The following is a 17,331-nucleotide window of genomic DNA, read 5'->3' as shown; positions in this document are numbered from 1 at the left end:
CTGCAGCGTGGGAGACGGGAGCTGCCGGGGAGGAGGGCAGTGAGGGCTTCCTGAGGCAGCCGGCCCCTGCTACCACCTGCAGGTGAAGGCCAAGCTCTGGAGCCTGGCTTTTAAGGCTCCCGTCCCCTTCCCTCCCTCCAGCCAGCCTCTGACTGAGCTGAGCACTGCATGGCTCCATGACCCCCATCCCAGGACAGGGCAGCACCCCCTCTTGCCGCCCCAGGATGGACCTGTGATGGGCAGATGGGACCTGAGGAGCAGACAGTGGGGCTGGCACCTACTTGACCCTTGCAGTCAGGATGCGGCCGGCGTGCTGCAGGCCTGTCAGGGCGATGTACATCCGGAGAATCTCGTTGGTTCCCTGTGGCCAGATCAGTACGGAGGTCAAGTTGGTCCCACTGGGACGGCCCCGTTTGTGCTGTGCATGTAACTGGGTGGGCCACCCCGCTGCCCGCTTGCCAGTGCCACGGAAGCTGCCGCTTTGGAAGCAGCCTCACACTGGGAGCAGGGCTGTGGCCTGAGGGGGAGGGCAACACGCTGGCGACCGCCTCCACAGGGACGAGCAGGGGGCTGACCAGACAGCGCAGCCACCCTCAGGACCTACCACCTATCACCAACCACACAGGAGTCCTTTCCAATGGGAGAAACCACCTTCCCCAGGAGGGAGGGCTGCTGGTGCCCAGGGCACAGCAGATGCTGGGCGTGTGCCACCAGGTTCCTCAGGAAAGCCGCTGGCCGCTGAGGATGAGAGCTGGCTTCTCTCCAGTGCCAGGTATCCGTACCCAGAGGGCCACCTCTCCCCTGCTGCTGTCCCTGCGCGCACTGCTCACCACCTGGGACTAGCTCCGTGAGGCAGGCCGCCCCTGTGCACGGTGGTGCCGCGGGCCCCACTGCCAGCACTGGGCACTGAGGCCTGAAGCCAGGCTGGGCGGTAGACAGGAGACTCCCACGGGAGAGAAGAAGAGCCTGGAGGCCTGCAGGCTAAGGTGTGCCCCATCCTGCACAGTCTCGGATGGGAGCATTTGCTTCACACTGAGGGCTCTGTGCCCCACAGAGCTTCTGCCCCACCCGGTCAGCACCGAGTTCAACCGGGCCGAGGGGACAGGGCCTTGGAAGCAGCAGTCCTGGGGCACCTTGGGAAAGCGCCCCTTGTGTCCTCAGGCTGGTCACTTCACATCCTGTCTGTCATCTAAGGAAGAGGACCACAGGGCTGGGATGTTGGGGGGCATGCCAGGAGCAAAAGCAGCCATGAGGCCTTCCTCTGGGGTGGGGAGCCCAGGAGCCAGGCCCCACGTGCATGCAGGCTGAAGGTGCCCTTCAGAAACCACACCGTTGCTCAGGCTCCAAGCCTTGTCTACGGGCCTGCCTTCTGCACCCCCGTGACCATCCTAAGATTCCATCCCTCTCTCTCCACAGCCTCTGAAGTCAACCTCTCTCTCCTGCTGCATGCACCTGGCCTCTGGTCTCACCTCTGCAACCCACGCCCCATGTCAGCCCCGGGGAATTTCCCAGAATGGGAAAACATTCAAGTCATTCGTTGCTCAGAAACCTCTGACGGCTGCCACTGCCTGCACAGTTAAGATCCAAAGTCTTCTGCTTATCGGCCAAGGTCCTCTGTAGCCTGGCTACTTGTCTCCCCTTCTCATCTACCCTCTGCCCCCACCCCATCACCTTCTCTACCACCTGCCCCAGCTCCCCCCTACCAGGACTACCCACTGCTCCCACAGACTTGCTTATTCTACCCAGCGCAGGCAGATAAGGCCTTATCTGGGCCTGGCATGGTCCACCTCCCTGTCCTTGGCCCAAACCACCCTCCCCTTGGCCAGGCCACAGTTGTTTCTGCCCCCAAGGGGCAAGTGCACTTGCTTCCCGGGACTCCAGCCCACTGTAGGGGAGGCGTGGCTCAGGCCCTCACTGCACGGGTATTCCACAGTCCACTCTGGTCCGTCAGGCTGCTCGGGCAGCTCCCCAAAGGCTTCTGTGTGGCCCTAACCCCCCCTTTTCTTACCCCACCCAGGGCCTCCCCACTCACTGAATTCCCTCTTTAGGCCTGCGAACCCATGGAGGGGGGGCAGCAAATAGAGAGGGAGGAGTCAGGGCTGGGGAAGCCTGTGGAGAGGACGCCGCTGAGATGCCTCACTATCCCGAGGAGGAAAGCAGACCCAGAGTGAGCCCTGGAGGCACAACCGGGCCTCCCGTGAGATCTCTGCTTGTCCCAGCACCGCCAACAGAAGCGCAGGCTCCGCAGAAAGGGCCCTCGCTTGGTCCCCGAGCCTCCCCTCCACCCCCGGGGAATGGGGCTACGCAGAGGCGTGAGGAGGAGCCCTCGGGTGGGCGACGGGGTGTGGGGTGCTGACCTCGAAGATGAGCAGGATGCGGCTGTCGCGCAGCAAGCGCTCGTACGGGTAGTCCCTCATGTAGCCCGAGCCCCCGAGGACCTGCAGGGCCTCGCTCACGCACTGCCAGGCGCCCTCCGAGCTGAACACCTGCCGCGGAGCCGAGACACGGTTAGCACGGGGGCAGCAGTGCCGCACGCCTTCCACATGGGGGCCCCAGCCAGGCAGGGTGGCCAGGGACAGAGGAGGCTCGGCGTGGAGAACCTAGCTCTAGGATGAGACTGACCCAGGCGGTAGCCCTGGCACAGCCTCGCTGGGTGGCCTCAGGCAGGCCCTTTTCTTTCTGGACCTCAGCGGCCAGTTGTGGCTCCTCACTCACCGCGACTCTTCCTACGTCTGAGGCTTCCTTGGGATGGAAGGGCCCACTCCGTATCTTCCACACGGAGGAAACTCCTGTCCTTTTAAAAGCCACCTCAGATTCCCTCTCCAGGAGGCCTGACCCTGCCCACCTGGCCCCATTCACCCACAGCTCGTTCCTCTGCACGTGAGCTGCTTGGCCTGATACCTGGCTGCGGGGGACACACAGACGTGGAGGCCGTCCACCCACAATAAAGTCCTTCCCAAGAAGGCTTGGCTGCTATTGAATACTGATGGGAAATTGTAACACATGGCCTATGTTTTCTCTACCTGCTACAGACTGGCGACAACCTGGCACAGACTGTGCTGGGGAGACACTGTCCTGTGTCTCTTGGCACTCAACTGGCCATTGTTCTTTGCTGTTTCTCCTGTGCCATGCTGGCCTCCCCAGCTGCAGCCTAGGGCCATGCCTGGCACGTGGCGGGGACATCATAAATACTGGACCAATGATAAACTGACCTATAAGCTAACGAGAAGAGGAAGACGGCAGGGAACACTGGGTCTGAAAGGCCGCAGCTAAGGAGCTGTTCTGGGTCTCCCAGGCTGGTCAGGGATTTACCTTCACCATGGCAGCCTCGATGGAGCAGTCGGGAAACCCCGGTTGGTCCAGCATCCCCGCAGTGAGGTAGGCCATGCTTTCCATTACATAAGCCTTCTGGGCCATCAGGGCAAACTTCTCCTGGGGTGTTCAGAAAAAAACACAATCAAAAGACAATGTGCATCTGCCGAGACCCAGATGTGCCAGCCAGCAGAGAGGGCAATGAAGTTCAGAGCCTCAGTGCCGAAGAGCACCAAGCCCCAGCACTCGTGACAGGGAGCCACGTTAAATGAAGCCTTATCTCGTCTTCTTCCCAATCACTGCGCGCGAGTCCCCGGCACAGACCACAGCAGCACAGTTGTCATGCCCACACGTGAAGTCAACACATGCGGCACCCGCAGCCTTCAGTACCTGAATCAGTCCAAATTCACTGAGGCTCTTGTTGAACTGTTTCCTCATGCAGGCATACGCAGCAGTCATTTCTGAAGAAGAGCAGAGTCATTAAAGAGAACCATTTTCTGGCTATCGTAAAATGATTTCCTAAGGCCATCACCATTACCCTGCAAACCCTCAGGCAGGAACTAGGAGAAACAGGTCTGCTGAGACCAAACGCCCTGCAAGACAGCGCTGCCCCTTCCTAGTGTATGTGGTCAGAGGAAAGGCTGCTCACACTCAGGGGTGCCTACAGCAGCAGACAGGAACAGAAGCAGAGTTTAGAGTCGGACAGGCCTGAATCTGGCGCTTTTTCTTACCAGACGGTAGGCCGGGCCAAGCAACTACCACCCCTGAACACCACCGACCTCACAGCATTGCTGCCAAGGCTGCCAGAGTCGCAGGTGTAAAGTACGGCATCCAGCGCAGAGCCAGGGCCCCGGAAGCACCCGACAGGAGCAGGCTCACGCCTGTCAAGCTGTCCGTCGCCAGAGCAGGAGGGCAGCCATCATGGGTAAAGCTGTGAACGGGCTACCCAGCTCTGAAGGCACCCGAGAGAACACGGCGGCCTCCCAGCGGGCAGCGGCAAACGCCAGCCCCCCCCTGCCCCCACCGGCCTGCAGTCAGTCTCATCAAGAGTCTACATCCTTTGGGGGCAGGCTGACCATGAGAGTCCCTACGAAGCTCTTGCACGGAGTTTTCCTGATGGGGAAGCAGAGGCCCAAGGCGCTCCAGCAAAGTGAGCCGAGCCCTGAGTCTGGAGTCTGACAGGATCAGCTTTTAAGCCCAGATGAGCAGCCTCGGGCAAACCACTTACCCTCTCTGAGCCGCCGGCTCTCATCTGCGAGATGGAGGTGAGAGCTGCAAACAAAGCCTCCCTGTCCCCGCCTGGCCCTGAACTCGGAGCAACTTCATAAGCACTGGGCCAGCACCCCACAGCCAGGGCCCCGGGCCTTTCCCCGCAGTCACTTCCACAAAGCTAAGATGGTGATGACATCCGTGCCCAGCAAAAACCCTACAGGGCTGTTCTAAGTTCACTGACAGAGTACTCTAGGTTTCAGGTATGCTAACAGAAAAAACAAAAGGAAGATCCCGAGGCCGAGTGATGAGAGTTCCACTCCTCCCCAAGGCTCCTACGAAACGGGGATCTTGTGAGAATCACACTGACGTCTTGCTCCCATCTGGGTGTTTGTGAAGCAGCTGTTCTCCGTGGTCAGAGCAGCAACCCCTTGACCTCGGACAGACCGTCCACTCCCCCACTCCCCTGATCCTCTCTGAGTAGACGAAACAGAGGCGTGCGAAAAGGAACATGAACCACTTGGGGGCAGACTGACCACATTTTTTGGTCTAACCAAAGTCCGAATCTTACACTGCAGCTGGGCTGTCTGTCCGGCGGAAGGCCGGCTCATCAGCGGCCTGCTGTGAGGACACGGTAGCGCCTCCGGGGCGGAGTGGGGGCTGTAGGGGCGAGACCGCGCCACGGAGGCTCCGGTCCCTGACTTACCTACCGATCAGTTTCTTGAGCAACCCGGCCACCATGCTGCCCATGCTGAACCTCCCGCTGTTCAGGGTGCTCATGGCCACCTGCAGGGAGAGAGGGGCAGCTCACGGCCGCTGCACTCCCCAAGCGTCCCGCTCACCCCTGCCGTGCTGGGAAAAGCCCAAAGGTCCTGGAGGACCACAGGTGACAGAGCACGGCGCTGCTTATCTATTCTCACCAGATGGTTTCTTGAGAACAAAAGGCAAGTCTCTGGAGAATCCTGTGCCAGCACCTGGGCAAGTTAATCGACCTGCCAATCCCCACCAGGCTGGGAGACAGTGTGGTCCCAACACGTCCCAACAAGGTAACTCAGTCACAAACATCCCTGGAGTCACCCCGATAGAGGAACCAGACATTATTCTAGGAGAACAGGCCAATCTTAGTCCTCAGCGGAGGGGCAGAAACTAAGACCTACTGGGTACACCCTGCAAGCTTCCTAGACCGTCCCACCAGCACGAGCCTCCTGAAGGACAGCGGTGACCCGCCAAGCCCCTACCACGCCACCAACTAGGAGGCCTCAAAGACAGCCTGGGGCTGAAAGGGAGTCTGTGACCACCAGTTTTCCTAGAAGCTCAACGCCAAGCGTATTACTGCTTTGTACTGAACGCTTATGTGTGACTTGGATGTATAAATCATGCAACTGATTCTCAATTTATGATCACTTGTTAACCTGAACGGGAGAATGTCAAAGCAGATGCTGTGAGGTTGGAAACTACTGCTCCAACAACTGGGAGCGGCCAGTGCAGATTCCACCTGCTGAGTGCTAAGGGACTGGGGAATGCGGGAACAAGGCCAGCCCCAAGTCCTGGATGCAGGAGCGGGCGCGGTTATGTCCCACCACAGTGTGACACCCTGATCTGGCCCTGCCTCCTCCTGGGGCCGTGCCTCTGACCTTAGACTGCCTGCATCTCAGGCTGCGGGTGTGCACTGGTCTCGGGACCTGCCAGGAGTAGGAGGAGCGAGTGAATTCTCCCACCTCCATCCCCTTTGCCCACATGGGCTTGCAAAAGCCAGCTCGCAGTTTTATGAAAAAAATCCATTTCATGGCCCCTTCAGAATTTCTTCTTACCCTCATTTAAAAACAAAAGAAAAGAAAATTGAAAGAAAAAAGGATTTGAGACTAGATCTCATTCCCCAGAGGATCAAAGACCTAACAGATTTCGCCCTTCTTCAAGAGGGGTTCCTAAGCTCAAATATCAACCCACCTCTTGACCGTGGGGCCTCCCCTCTGCCTGCGCAGCACCTGCACGCTTTACCAGCTTCTCTACCGAAGACGTCACCTTCTGCCATTTCTACGACAGCGTTCTACACTGCACTTGCCGGAAGTGAGACACAATCCACGCTTCCCGCAGCCCCTGTCCAGCATTCACTAACGGCCTCCACGCCTCGAAGGTCTGCCTATGGATACAAGCCCGGACTGCCCACAGGAGGCGGCACTTCCTTTCCCCCACTTCAGCCAGGCAGTTTTCACCTGGCCGCTGACCACTCTGTGGTCTCCAGAATCGCTCACTTTTTAGCATTTAGGCCCACGGGCAAGCAATCCTACTAATAACAAAGAAAGGGTTTTGGAAATCGATTTTCTTTTGCATATTAAAACAATTGTTTTTTACATCTAACACAATGGGGAAAAATGTTTCCATGCAGCGTGGAAAGGACTAGGGCAAGGGGCATTCCCATACAGGAGCCAGCCCAACTCCACACACGAGACCTGGAAGCAGGGGCCGACAATTAAAAATGTTTGTGCCCTCTGACCTGGAAAACCTACTGCTGGGTGCTTAAACGCTGGAAATAATCAGGTAAGGGTGCACAGATATAAGCAAGGAGATACACCACGCGATACGGTTCTGAGTAGGAAAGAGGAGAAAACAGTGTTAGATGTCTGACCCCGGGAACCTGGGAACATCAAATGTGCCGTCACCATACAAAGAAATACTCTGCAGTGTTAAATACTAGCGATATACATTTACTAGCATGAAGAGTATGATTTCTTGATAAGTGAAAGAATACAGGCTATATTACACAAACAGTATTACCAAACGTTTAAGAGATGTATGCTCTTTAAAAAGGTCTAGAAAGGTGGCGCACTCAGTTAAATGTCTGACTCTTGATCTCAGCTCAGGTCTTGATCTCAGGGTTGTGAGTTCAAGTCCCATGTTGGGCTCCACGCTGGAGTGGAGCCTACTTTAACTAACTAACTAACTAACTAAAAAGGTCTAGAAAGATAAGCACCCAAATTGAATGATGAATAGCAACTCTCTTGGGATCGAGCTTCAGGTGATTTCATTTTACCCATCTATATTCCCTCATCTGTATGTAACATCTGGGTTACACAAATAATAAACATGCCACTGTGCACACACTGCTCTCTTTCAGTCCTTTCACCACTCAAGTCTTTGGTCCACATTCACCAAGCAGCCTCCAGCCAGGAGCTCTGGCTGAGCGAATTTATCAGATTCTCATTAATACCCAGGAAGGGAGAAAGGTATTGCTATGATCCCTGCTTTAAGCCAAGGTGGGTGGGGCTCCCCAGAGCGAAGATACTTGCCCAGGTCACCTGGTAAATTAGGGCTGGGCAAGAATAAAGACAAACAGCAGTTTAAAAATGGGTAAAGGAGGGGGCGCCTGGGTGGCTCAGTCAGTGGGAGTGTGCGACTCTTAATGTCGGGGTCATGAGTTCAACCCCATGTTGGGTGTAGAGATTACTAAAAAAAATAAATAAAGCTTAAAAAAAAAATGGGCAAAGGATCTGAAATACGTTTCTCCAAAGAAGATGTATAAATGGCCAAAAAGCACATGAAAAGATGCTCAACCTTATCAGTCATTAGGAAAATGTAAGCCAAACCACAATGAGATACCACGTCACATCCTGTGAGATGGCTAGAATTTTAAAAATGCCCAATAACGAGTACTGGTGAGGATGTGGAGAAACTGGGCCCCGTACGCTGCTGCTGGCAATGTAGCGTGGTGCAGCCGCTATGGAAAACGGTCTGGCAGCTCCCCAAACAACATACAGTCCCCATATGACCCAGCAATGCTCCTTCTGGGTACGGATACCCAAAAGCACTGAAAACGTACTGTTCACGCAAAGACTTGTATATGAATGTTCACAGCAGCTTTACTGGTAATAGTCCCAATGTGGGAACAGTCCAAACGTCCATGAGCTCACGAACGGACCCATGTGGTGTGTCCCTACGATGGAGTATTATTCAGCTACAGAAAGGAATGGCAAGTGCTACGACATGGATAAACCTTGAAAACATTATGCTAAGTGAAAGAAGCCAGACACAAGAGGTCGCATATGGATTCCATTTACATGAAATGTTCAAACAGGCAAATCCAGAGAAACAGAAAGTAAAGTAGCGATTGCCAGAGACTGGGAAAGGGGAAATGAGAAGATACGGCATTTCTTTCTGGGATGATGAAAATGTTCCAGAATTAGACCATGGTGATGGTTGTACAACGTAGTGAATAACACCCACGCGTACATCTGAAAATTGTTAAATTTATGTGATGTGAGTTTTATGTCAATTAAAAAAAATAATAAATCGGACTCTAAGAAACAAATCTGGGCAGGGCCTCAGGACGCAGGGCTGTGCGCTCCGAGAGCCTGGGCTCTGTCAGTGCCCGCTGGCCTGCTTTCCTTCACTTGATGGAGAGAGGACTCCTACCCCTACTCAAGGCAAGTGAAGCCTCGCAGAACCACACTCCCCTTCTGGGAGCCTCCTTCTGCACTCTGCTGACTTCCCGTCGGAGACCCACACGCAGTCATCTGGCAGGCATGCGCTGGCCTGCTCTACAAGCAGGGATGGACAGGGCTGGGGGCCAACGAGCTAACCATGAACCGTGCGGCCCTCACGGGCGCTGCTCTCGCACGCACCTTAAACCCGCCTCCGACTTCTCCAAGGACGTTTTCGATGGGCACCCTGGTGTTTTCAAAATGCACCGCGCAAGCTGAAAAAGATGAAATTGAAGGCCTTACCTGACGAATGCAGAGCGCTCGCCCTTGACCCATAGGCGTGAGATGTCATTCATTCACGCGTCCACTCATTCTCCAGCTACTGAAAGAACAGTAGAGAAAGACAAGGTCCCTGTCCATGTGGAGCCCCTACTTTGCTAGGGAAGTGATGATGCTGTAGGTACTACAGATGAGAGAGCGGGTGGTGCCAGGATCCGAAGCTGGAGGGGGGCAAATAACATTTATGTTAGGGCTTCCATCAGGCTCTTCTGAGGTGACGCTCGGCGGAGTCTGGAGGAGCACGAACCGCAGGCGGAACCATGAAAGCAGGCGGCACGGCCCTTCTAAGGTCCCTGGACTTGCTGGGAGTACAGGTCCCACTTAACTCAGATGCACTGGGAGCCCGCACCGTGGCTCTGCAGGAGCTGACGGCCCTTCCCTGCCTTGCCCCGCCAGCTCTTGCCAGGGGCACAGAGCCCACCCAACCTGAGCCCCGGCCTTCCTGTGCTGTGTGGTCCGGCTCGGCCCCCCAGGGGCTCTCCTGATCTGCTGTGAGAACAAGCCCCGCATGGTACACACACGTGGCGCACCGGGACCCTACCCACAGCCCGGAGCAGGCTGCCCAGGCCGGAGAGAGGCTCGCTGTCAGCTGCGCGCTGGCGTGCTTTCTCAGACAGGGGACGGTGGCAGACCCCGAAGTGAGGACGCGCTCGGTGTGCGGGGGCAGGCAGAGAGGGGAAAGCGTGGCAGCGGTGAGGACGGAGGTGGGTCGAACAGGCGCTTCTGTAGCAGCATGGTTTCGTCCACTGTCACACACACTGCAGCTCCCAGCAACTTCACACCGGTAGAAATGGGAGACTCGGGACAAAGAAGGTCGCGGCTCAAGAGGAGCCAAACAGCAAGCGAGCAGGTCTGCAGCCTTTTTATTCTACTATTTCAATGGCTTGGTTGTGAAACACAATGAAATCGTCTCTCTGGCTGCTGGTCGTGTTTTATAACACATGGGCTATGGAGCCAGGCCCTCGTCCTGGTGGCTCTAATTCCTTCACAGGCTGTAGAGTGTGGGGAGGACCCCACCGCCCTCTCTGACCTCACCCTGGGCCACTCAATCCACTCCCATGGGGCCACCGAACGATCCCAGGGGCACCGCCTACCCTGACTTCGGTGTGGACGCTGGCCCCGCAGTGCTGCAGGGCTGCCAGCCTGCTCTCCCCATCACCTGGGTCACTCTGACCACCTTTCCCCCCACCAGCACGCCATGCTCTTTATCTTAGGCCTTTGAGCACGCTCCTTCCTCTGCTGGAATGTTCTTATTATCAATAGGCAGCACGAGTCTGGTGGTAGGTAATACCTGCTTCCATGGGCATGAAGCATTACACAGACGTCATAACACTCCCCTCCCAGGTCACGTCACCAGCTGCACTGTGTCATCACCCCTTTCCGTTAGGTAAGGAAATAGAAGCACAGGAAAGTAAATGAGCTTGTTTGAGGTCACGAAGTTTCTAGGCAGTGGAGCCAGGTCAGAGCTCACGGCCCTCTGACCCCGCCAAACCAGGCTAATGTGGCAAGTATTGCCATCCAGAACCCAGGATCCCCAGAGAAGAGGTGGCAGACATAAGCGGGTCTGGAGGGGTCGCCTCCAGTCCCCTGCAGCACAGACACCCCACGATCCGAACTAGGAAGTCAAGAGTCCGTCTTGTGAGGATTCCATGGCAGTACTGGTTGGGTCGGGAGCCTCATGGGGACCAAGTGCTGTCCAGGGGGGTGCAGGTGGGCCCGGGTGGGTACCAGGGAGAGCAAGAGGAAGGAGGTTCCAGACAGGAAAGATGGGGCGTCCTGCAGTGGAATGTTTACCTAGGACACCCCTCTGCCTCCTTGGTGTCCACTACAGCCTCCCTCACAGGACAAAGTGCCCACGGGGCGATCAGCAGCGCCCCCATATGGAGAGGGGCACAAGCGACGTGTGTTAAAAGAATAAATTAGCTTCAAGGAGCTCCTGGGCACTGCCCCGCAGTCACTGTGGCATTCCTAATGTGATTTTGCTGACATGCTTATGTGGAACCAAAACTATTTACATCTCATTTTATCTTGAATGGGATGGGGCTGAAGGGGCCCTTCTCCCTCACTCTCTCACACACACACCCTGCACTGCATGCACGCACGTGATACTTACTGTTGGAGCCGCGTATGCCTAACTTATCCTCAGGTTTCCCGTTAGTGACTCCACCAAAGTCTCTCTCTACTATGAATGCTGTGATTTTGTCTTTTACTGAGCTGTCGGAATCGACAACCTCTGTCTTTGCAAACACAGTAAAAATATTGGCCATTCCTCCGTTGGTGATCCAGACCTGAGGGAAGAAAAAGGGTTTCAGAGAAAACTGAACCATTAGGTACCACCTCTCAGTTCCACCCTTTGCCACAAGACACCCCAGGGGCCTGTCAAACTTCGGGCCAGAGACATAAAGTTCCTGGCTCTGGGGAAGTCAAGCCTATGTGGACAGAAGATGGGGGTTCAGCCCAGTCTCCCCAGATTTCCCAAGAGCCACAGGTGGCTGTGTGTGTGTGTGTCTGCACACAAAAGGGAAGCCAGTGGTAGACAGCTCAGGCTCTAGAACCAAGCAGGGCGCCTCAAGAAAGCAGAGCAGGCAGGAAGGAGAGGGGAAGAAGAAAGGGGAGGAGGGAGAGAGAAAGATAGAGACACTTCTCACCAAACTGCAATGTATAGAACTTACGTGGATCTTGATTCAAGCAAATTGTTGGAAAATAAAAAGGTAAGAGACAAGCAGGGAAACTGGAATGCTGACTAGACCAAGAAACGATCAATTCTGAAATGTGACAATGGCATTCTGACTTTGTTTTTTAAACAGTCTCATCTTGTAGAGATGCTGAAACGCTCAGGGATGTGACGCAGGGCGGCCGTGCTGATGGAGTCAACACGGCGGGCTAGGGTAGGCCTGCTGAGGCCGGTGCCGGCTGAGAGGAAGCTCACTACACTACACTTCCGCATGTGTTTGAAATCTGGTCACAGTGCCTTCTTCCAGAAAGGAGTCGCATCCACCCAAGAGCTGCGAGGCAAGAGATGATGTGTGTGCGCTTTACGAGCCGCGGCGTGTGGAAGGCGGTCAGTGCGTGGCGAAAGCCGCGGCTCAGACCCCGAGCGGGCCACAGAGCGCTACCTTGGAGCCATTGAGGATGTAGTGCTTCTTATCCTCGCTCAGCGTGGCCCTGGACTTGATGGAGGCCACGTCGCTCCCACTGCGGACACAGAACACACTGGTGAGGAGAGCGACGCTGGGGAGGAGGAACAGCTTGGTACTTGAACATAGGAGCTGGGGAACTTTTCAAAAGAAAGGGCTAGAGAGGACACGTATTCAGCTCTGCCACTGCGGCATGAGGGGGCCCCGAACAACCTGTAAACAAAGGGCGTGCTCCAGTAACACCTTACGTACAGAGACAGGGGGCAGGCTGGATGTGGCCGCCCCTGCTTCACCACACGAGAGAGTGGCGGTGAAAACGACCTGACCGGAGGTTGCAATGTGGGGTTGTGTGCGCGGAACGGGCTCATCTGAGCGCCTGTGAGGAGGAGTGCAGGGCACCCCTGGTTCCCAAGTGAGGGGAAGCAGGATGGAGCATGGTCCAAGTCACGGACCTGTCAGAAGTCCTGAGTCCTAAGCGGGCTGTGTGACCTTGGGATGATGACACCACCTCACTGAACCTTGGTTCCCAACCTGTTCAGTGGGGACAGTGCCGCCTGCCCTACACACTTGGAGAGTTGCTTAGAAGCCTGAATGCACTATCCTATGTAAGGTGTACTGCAGACCACAAAAAAATTATTTGATGGGTGCTGCCAGGTATGTTACCTCATGTGTAAGTTTCACTGGGACAGAGAAATAAGGTAAAGATGAGAGAACTGGCAAAAAAAAAAAAAAAAAAAAAAAAAAAAAAAAAGTTGCTGAGTCGACTCTCCGGGAGATTCAGGGAGGGAAGACAGAAAAGCCATCACCTTCACCAAAACCCACAGCCCTTGTCCCAGGGCCCCCGGGAGATGCCCCGGGAGGCTGCCGCGGGGCACCTCTTGCCAAGGGGCAGACCTGCTTGGCTCCGTCAGACAGAAGGCAGCGATGTGCTCCCCCGATGCCAGTTTGGGCAGGTATCTCGCCTTCTGCTCCTTGTTGCCGGCCAAGATGATCCCCTAAACCAAACACACGAGGCTGCTATCAGCTATGGGGAGAAAAGAACGTGTGAAATGTGCTTGCAGAACGTGGCCCCTCCTGGAGAAAACAACTCCCGCGAGAGGAAATAGCCTGAGCTCAGAGCCGGCAGCCCCAAGAAGGAAATGGAGAGCTGCTGCTGAGCAGGACGAGGGGGGCTACCAAGGAGCCACCCCGAAGTGCACGCGCCGGCGTGGCCTGGGCCTGGAGCACCGGCACGGCTTTGAGTCGGACTCAGGGATCGTCATCACCGCTCCTCCGCTTCCAGGCTGGGTGGCCTTGGGCCGGGGTGTCCCTCCTCTGAGCCTCCATCCTCTCAACTCCACACTGGGGGTAATGCTACCCACTGGAAGGGTGTTTGGATGGTAACGTGTGAAGACACAGGAGTGCCAGGGCCACGCCTGGCAGAAAGAAGGTAAGCAGGAGTGTCAGAACCGTCCCACCCCCTCTCAGTCTGTGCCACGGGCAGAAGCGTGCTCTTTCCACCGGATGACTGCTCGGAGCACACGTGCTCTCAGGGTCGGGGGGCCAAGCACACTGTTCCCTTGGCCTCTCTGACTTTCTACAGTGAGCAGAGACAGCCTGAGTAGCGGGCCAGTCACTGAAAGCTGTGTGACTGTGGCCCTGCCCTAAAATGCCCTAAGCCCAGGGGTAAGGAAGACTTGTGCACAAACAGTAGGGAGGACATGCTCTGCTGGCCCCTTGTGACTCCAGAGCTCCGCAGGCTCGCTTCCAGTGGTGAGGGGAAGACAGGCTCCTCGGAGGCAGTGGCATCGGTTGTGGGCCTGAAAGGATGGGTCAAAGGCAATGGGGACAGGAGGAGGATTCCAAGGGAAGGGACAGTGTGATCAAAGCAACGCTGCTGGTGTGGGGACCAAGCGCCATCCGGTGTGGCTGGAGAGAGGAGGATAACAGGGGAGTGCTGCAGGGCCCCCCTCCAAGACCCTGAGACAGCAAGCCCAAGTCACTTCCTGGTAAAACTGAGCAAGCCTCCTGCCTCCACACCACCACATGACTTCAGACCTTCACAAAGCATCAAAAACCCCAGACACTTGACCTTGAGACCAATAGCCTGGTGCGCTGCCAGGGTCACAGCGATAGACGCATCCAGGCCGATGATTTCTCCTAGACGTGTGTACATGGTGTTGGAGAGGCCCAGGCCACCTAGAGAAGAAACGGACTAGCTTGACTTATGGTCCAGACCCAAATTCCTCCCACTGAAGGCAAAGGGCTTGACTGCTTTTTCTGCTCATAAAGTAATACCACGTTACCATTTTAAGAAATCACAGTACAGAAAGGTACAAAGAAAACAAAAATTACCCATGAACTTATCGGAGCATTTTTGAGTACATCCTTTCAGATCTTTTCTAAGCACAGAAGCATATACAGATATTTTTTTATCATAAAAATAGAACATTTAATACAAAGAGAGTACCTTCACATGGATTAAATCACTTAAAATGCTGTGAATATCTTCTGTCACAGATACAGATCTTTATACACCTGCCCGCTGTCTGACAACCCATTCCCAGTATCCAGGGGGCTCTAGGATAGGTTTTCTCTGCCTCAGCACTACTGACGTATGGCAGCGCCCTTGGTCTCCACCCATAAGGTGCCAGCAGTTCCCCTTCCCCTAGGTTTGACAGCCAAAACGTCTCGAGACGCTGACAAACATTCCCTGCGGAGGTAAGTCAATCTGGATAGAAATCACTGTTCTAGGAAGAAGACAAAGATCAAAAAAATAAAAACTTCACTGAGCTGATGTATTTTGCATTTCATCTTCAACTTCTAGAGGTGGCTGGGTGGCCTCTGTGCGTCTTAAAAATGATAAATGGGGGCCTAGGGTCACATGGCCAGCGAGGGCAGAGCTGGGCCCTGAATTCAGGTGGGGGTCCTAGTCCTGGAGCCAGCACACAGCCCAACTGCAGAGGGTGCCCCCAACACATAAAGGGAAGGGTGGCCCTGCCTGATGCACAGCCTCCGGGGTTCCGCACCCGGGGAAGGTCAGGGCTCCACGGTATCCCATCCCCACCCCTGCCTTTACACATGGGGACAGATGACAAGAAGGTGGAGACTGCTGGCTGGGGAGAAGCTGAGGGGCAGGAAGGAACCACACATTGGGCAGCACACAGGGAACTGGGGGAGAAAAATCCAGCCTGGGTTGCCAAAAGGGCCTCCATTGTCCAGGACGGGTTTCCAGCCAGTCTTTAGAATGCTCCAGAATGGGAACATTTCCCCCCAAATTTTGGGGCACAAATATAAGGTTGCTGTTAATTTTCCAAGAAAAGATAAAAAGAAAAGAAAAAAGAAAAAAAAGAAAGCAAAAAAGCCCCAAACTCATCCCAGGAAAGAAAAAACATTTTCACATCAGCGAGTAGGACAGAAAACAAGAACGAGGGGTGCAGAGTTGTATCATCTCATGCCCACACACACACACACGCACGCACGCACGCACACACACACACACACACACACACACCGGCACAAAACTCAAGCAGATGGAGAAAGACACATCCCAAACCGACATGAAGTGTTTGGCGATAAAATTAAGTACTTTCCACCATCGAGAAGCAATTTAAAAATGCTTCTGAAGGGGAACTATTTATTATCACAAATATTTATTATCACAAATTATTGTCACAAATGACAAGATGCATTAACAGCTTAAATAGGCTGCAATAAACATCCATATGAACTCAGATGTCACCTAATTATAAAATACGCCTCAGAATCAGATCAGGCATGCACTAGCTGGTCCTAAATGTTCACATTCGGTCTCAGACCAGACCAGCTCCAGGCCGGGTACCAGTGGGAATTGATTCTACAGACATCGAGGGCCCCCGGCCCTGGCTGTGGAGGTGGGACAGGAAAAAGACAGGCCTAACTTTAGTCTCTGGAAATAAAGCAGGCAGGGAGACAGAACGTCAAGGAAACCTCCCGACTTCTGTGTCTTGCTCTGCAAAATCTAACTCACAACCTGGTTGGAAAAATGCCCACAATAGTAAATGTCTAAATGATCAGCTCAAAGACATGAAACTGGCCCAAGCTTTTAAAGCACCATCAATAGCTCTTTTCCCTAAACTGGACTCTTAGCTGATCAAAGGGGGAAGCGGCTGCAGAGAAAGCTCACGCAGAGGGCTCACAGAGCACTGGGTGCAGCGCACGGGCTATGGAACCCAGAGCCACCCCTCCACAGCAAGGGGGACTGAGAATAAAATTAAATGTTGTGTGTGCGCACACATCCACGTGTGACTGTATTCTGCTCCTGTGCCAGTCTCTGTTCCTCCTCCCCCTAACCCCCCGCCCCACTTCTTGCTGTTCCCTTAATCCCTACAGAATTTAGATGACCAACTCTAGATTAGGCAGGAAAAGAAACAGCGGTTGTGACTGGCCAAACCTAAGAAGACAGACTCACACTGGGATCCTGGGGAGAAAGGCTGGGTCTTTCATCTAGGGGCTAAAAACATCACTACAATAATCCAGGAATTATAGGGACAGTCCAGAGCACAACGGGCCCTGCTCAAATGTTCTCAGTGACCTAATGTTCCACCTCAATGCACCTGTGTCCCACCGCCATGTGCCCTCTTCCTCTGCTCCGGGGTAGGAAGCAGACTGGCAGACCCTGACACCCGAGCTCTTAGCCCACGGTCAACCCTCCAACAAAAAGGGTTCACAGCTCTGGGGCAATTCCTCTACGGAGAGACCAAAGGGCCTCACAGTGCAAACGACACTGAAATCGGCTGATGTGGCTTTGAGGTTATACATCCCCCTTCTCTGCTGCCCACAGGGATCTGGAGAGCAGACATCCTGCAGTGGTCCTTAGCCGCGCCAAATGAACAAATTGCAGGCCTCAACAGTTCTTTCTGTTCCTACGTCCCTTAGTTCACACACTCACCTGCCAG

General features: G+C 54.7%; 1 protein-coding gene across 2 annotated transcripts in view; it reads right to left on the bottom strand.

The window, feature by feature from the left end:
* ACAD9 (acyl-CoA dehydrogenase family member 9) overlaps positions 1 to 17,331 on the bottom strand; it is a 45,506-nt gene that overhangs the window by 10,183 nt on the left and 17,992 nt on the right. For both annotated transcript variants that reach the window (XM_026501458.4, XM_026501457.3), the window contains exons 4-13: positions 14,487 to 14,593; positions 13,310 to 13,410; positions 12,395 to 12,473; positions 11,392 to 11,566; positions 9,141 to 9,214; positions 5,232 to 5,307; positions 3,703 to 3,773; positions 3,313 to 3,432; positions 2,358 to 2,486; positions 282 to 361 (exon numbers count right to left, since the gene is read on the bottom strand). In XM_026501458.4, the coding sequence (XP_026357243.1) occupies positions 282 to 361; positions 2,358 to 2,486; positions 3,313 to 3,432; positions 3,703 to 3,773; positions 5,232 to 5,307; positions 9,141 to 9,214; positions 11,392 to 11,566; positions 12,395 to 12,473; positions 13,310 to 13,410; positions 14,487 to 14,593 (1,012 nt within the window). The remainder of the gene's footprint in view (positions 1 to 281; positions 362 to 2,357; positions 2,487 to 3,312; positions 3,433 to 3,702; positions 3,774 to 5,231; positions 5,308 to 9,140; positions 9,215 to 11,391; positions 11,567 to 12,394; positions 12,474 to 13,309; positions 13,411 to 14,486; positions 14,594 to 17,331) is intronic.

Source organism: Ursus arctos, unplaced genomic scaffold (assembly GCF_023065955.2).
Source record: "Ursus arctos isolate Adak ecotype North America unplaced genomic scaffold, UrsArc2.0 scaffold_14, whole genome shotgun sequence".
Lineage (NCBI taxonomy): Eukaryota > Metazoa > Chordata > Mammalia > Carnivora > Ursidae > Ursus > Ursus arctos.
Note: the sequence above shows the minus strand (reverse complement) of the source record. Positions and strands in the feature narration are given on the sequence as shown.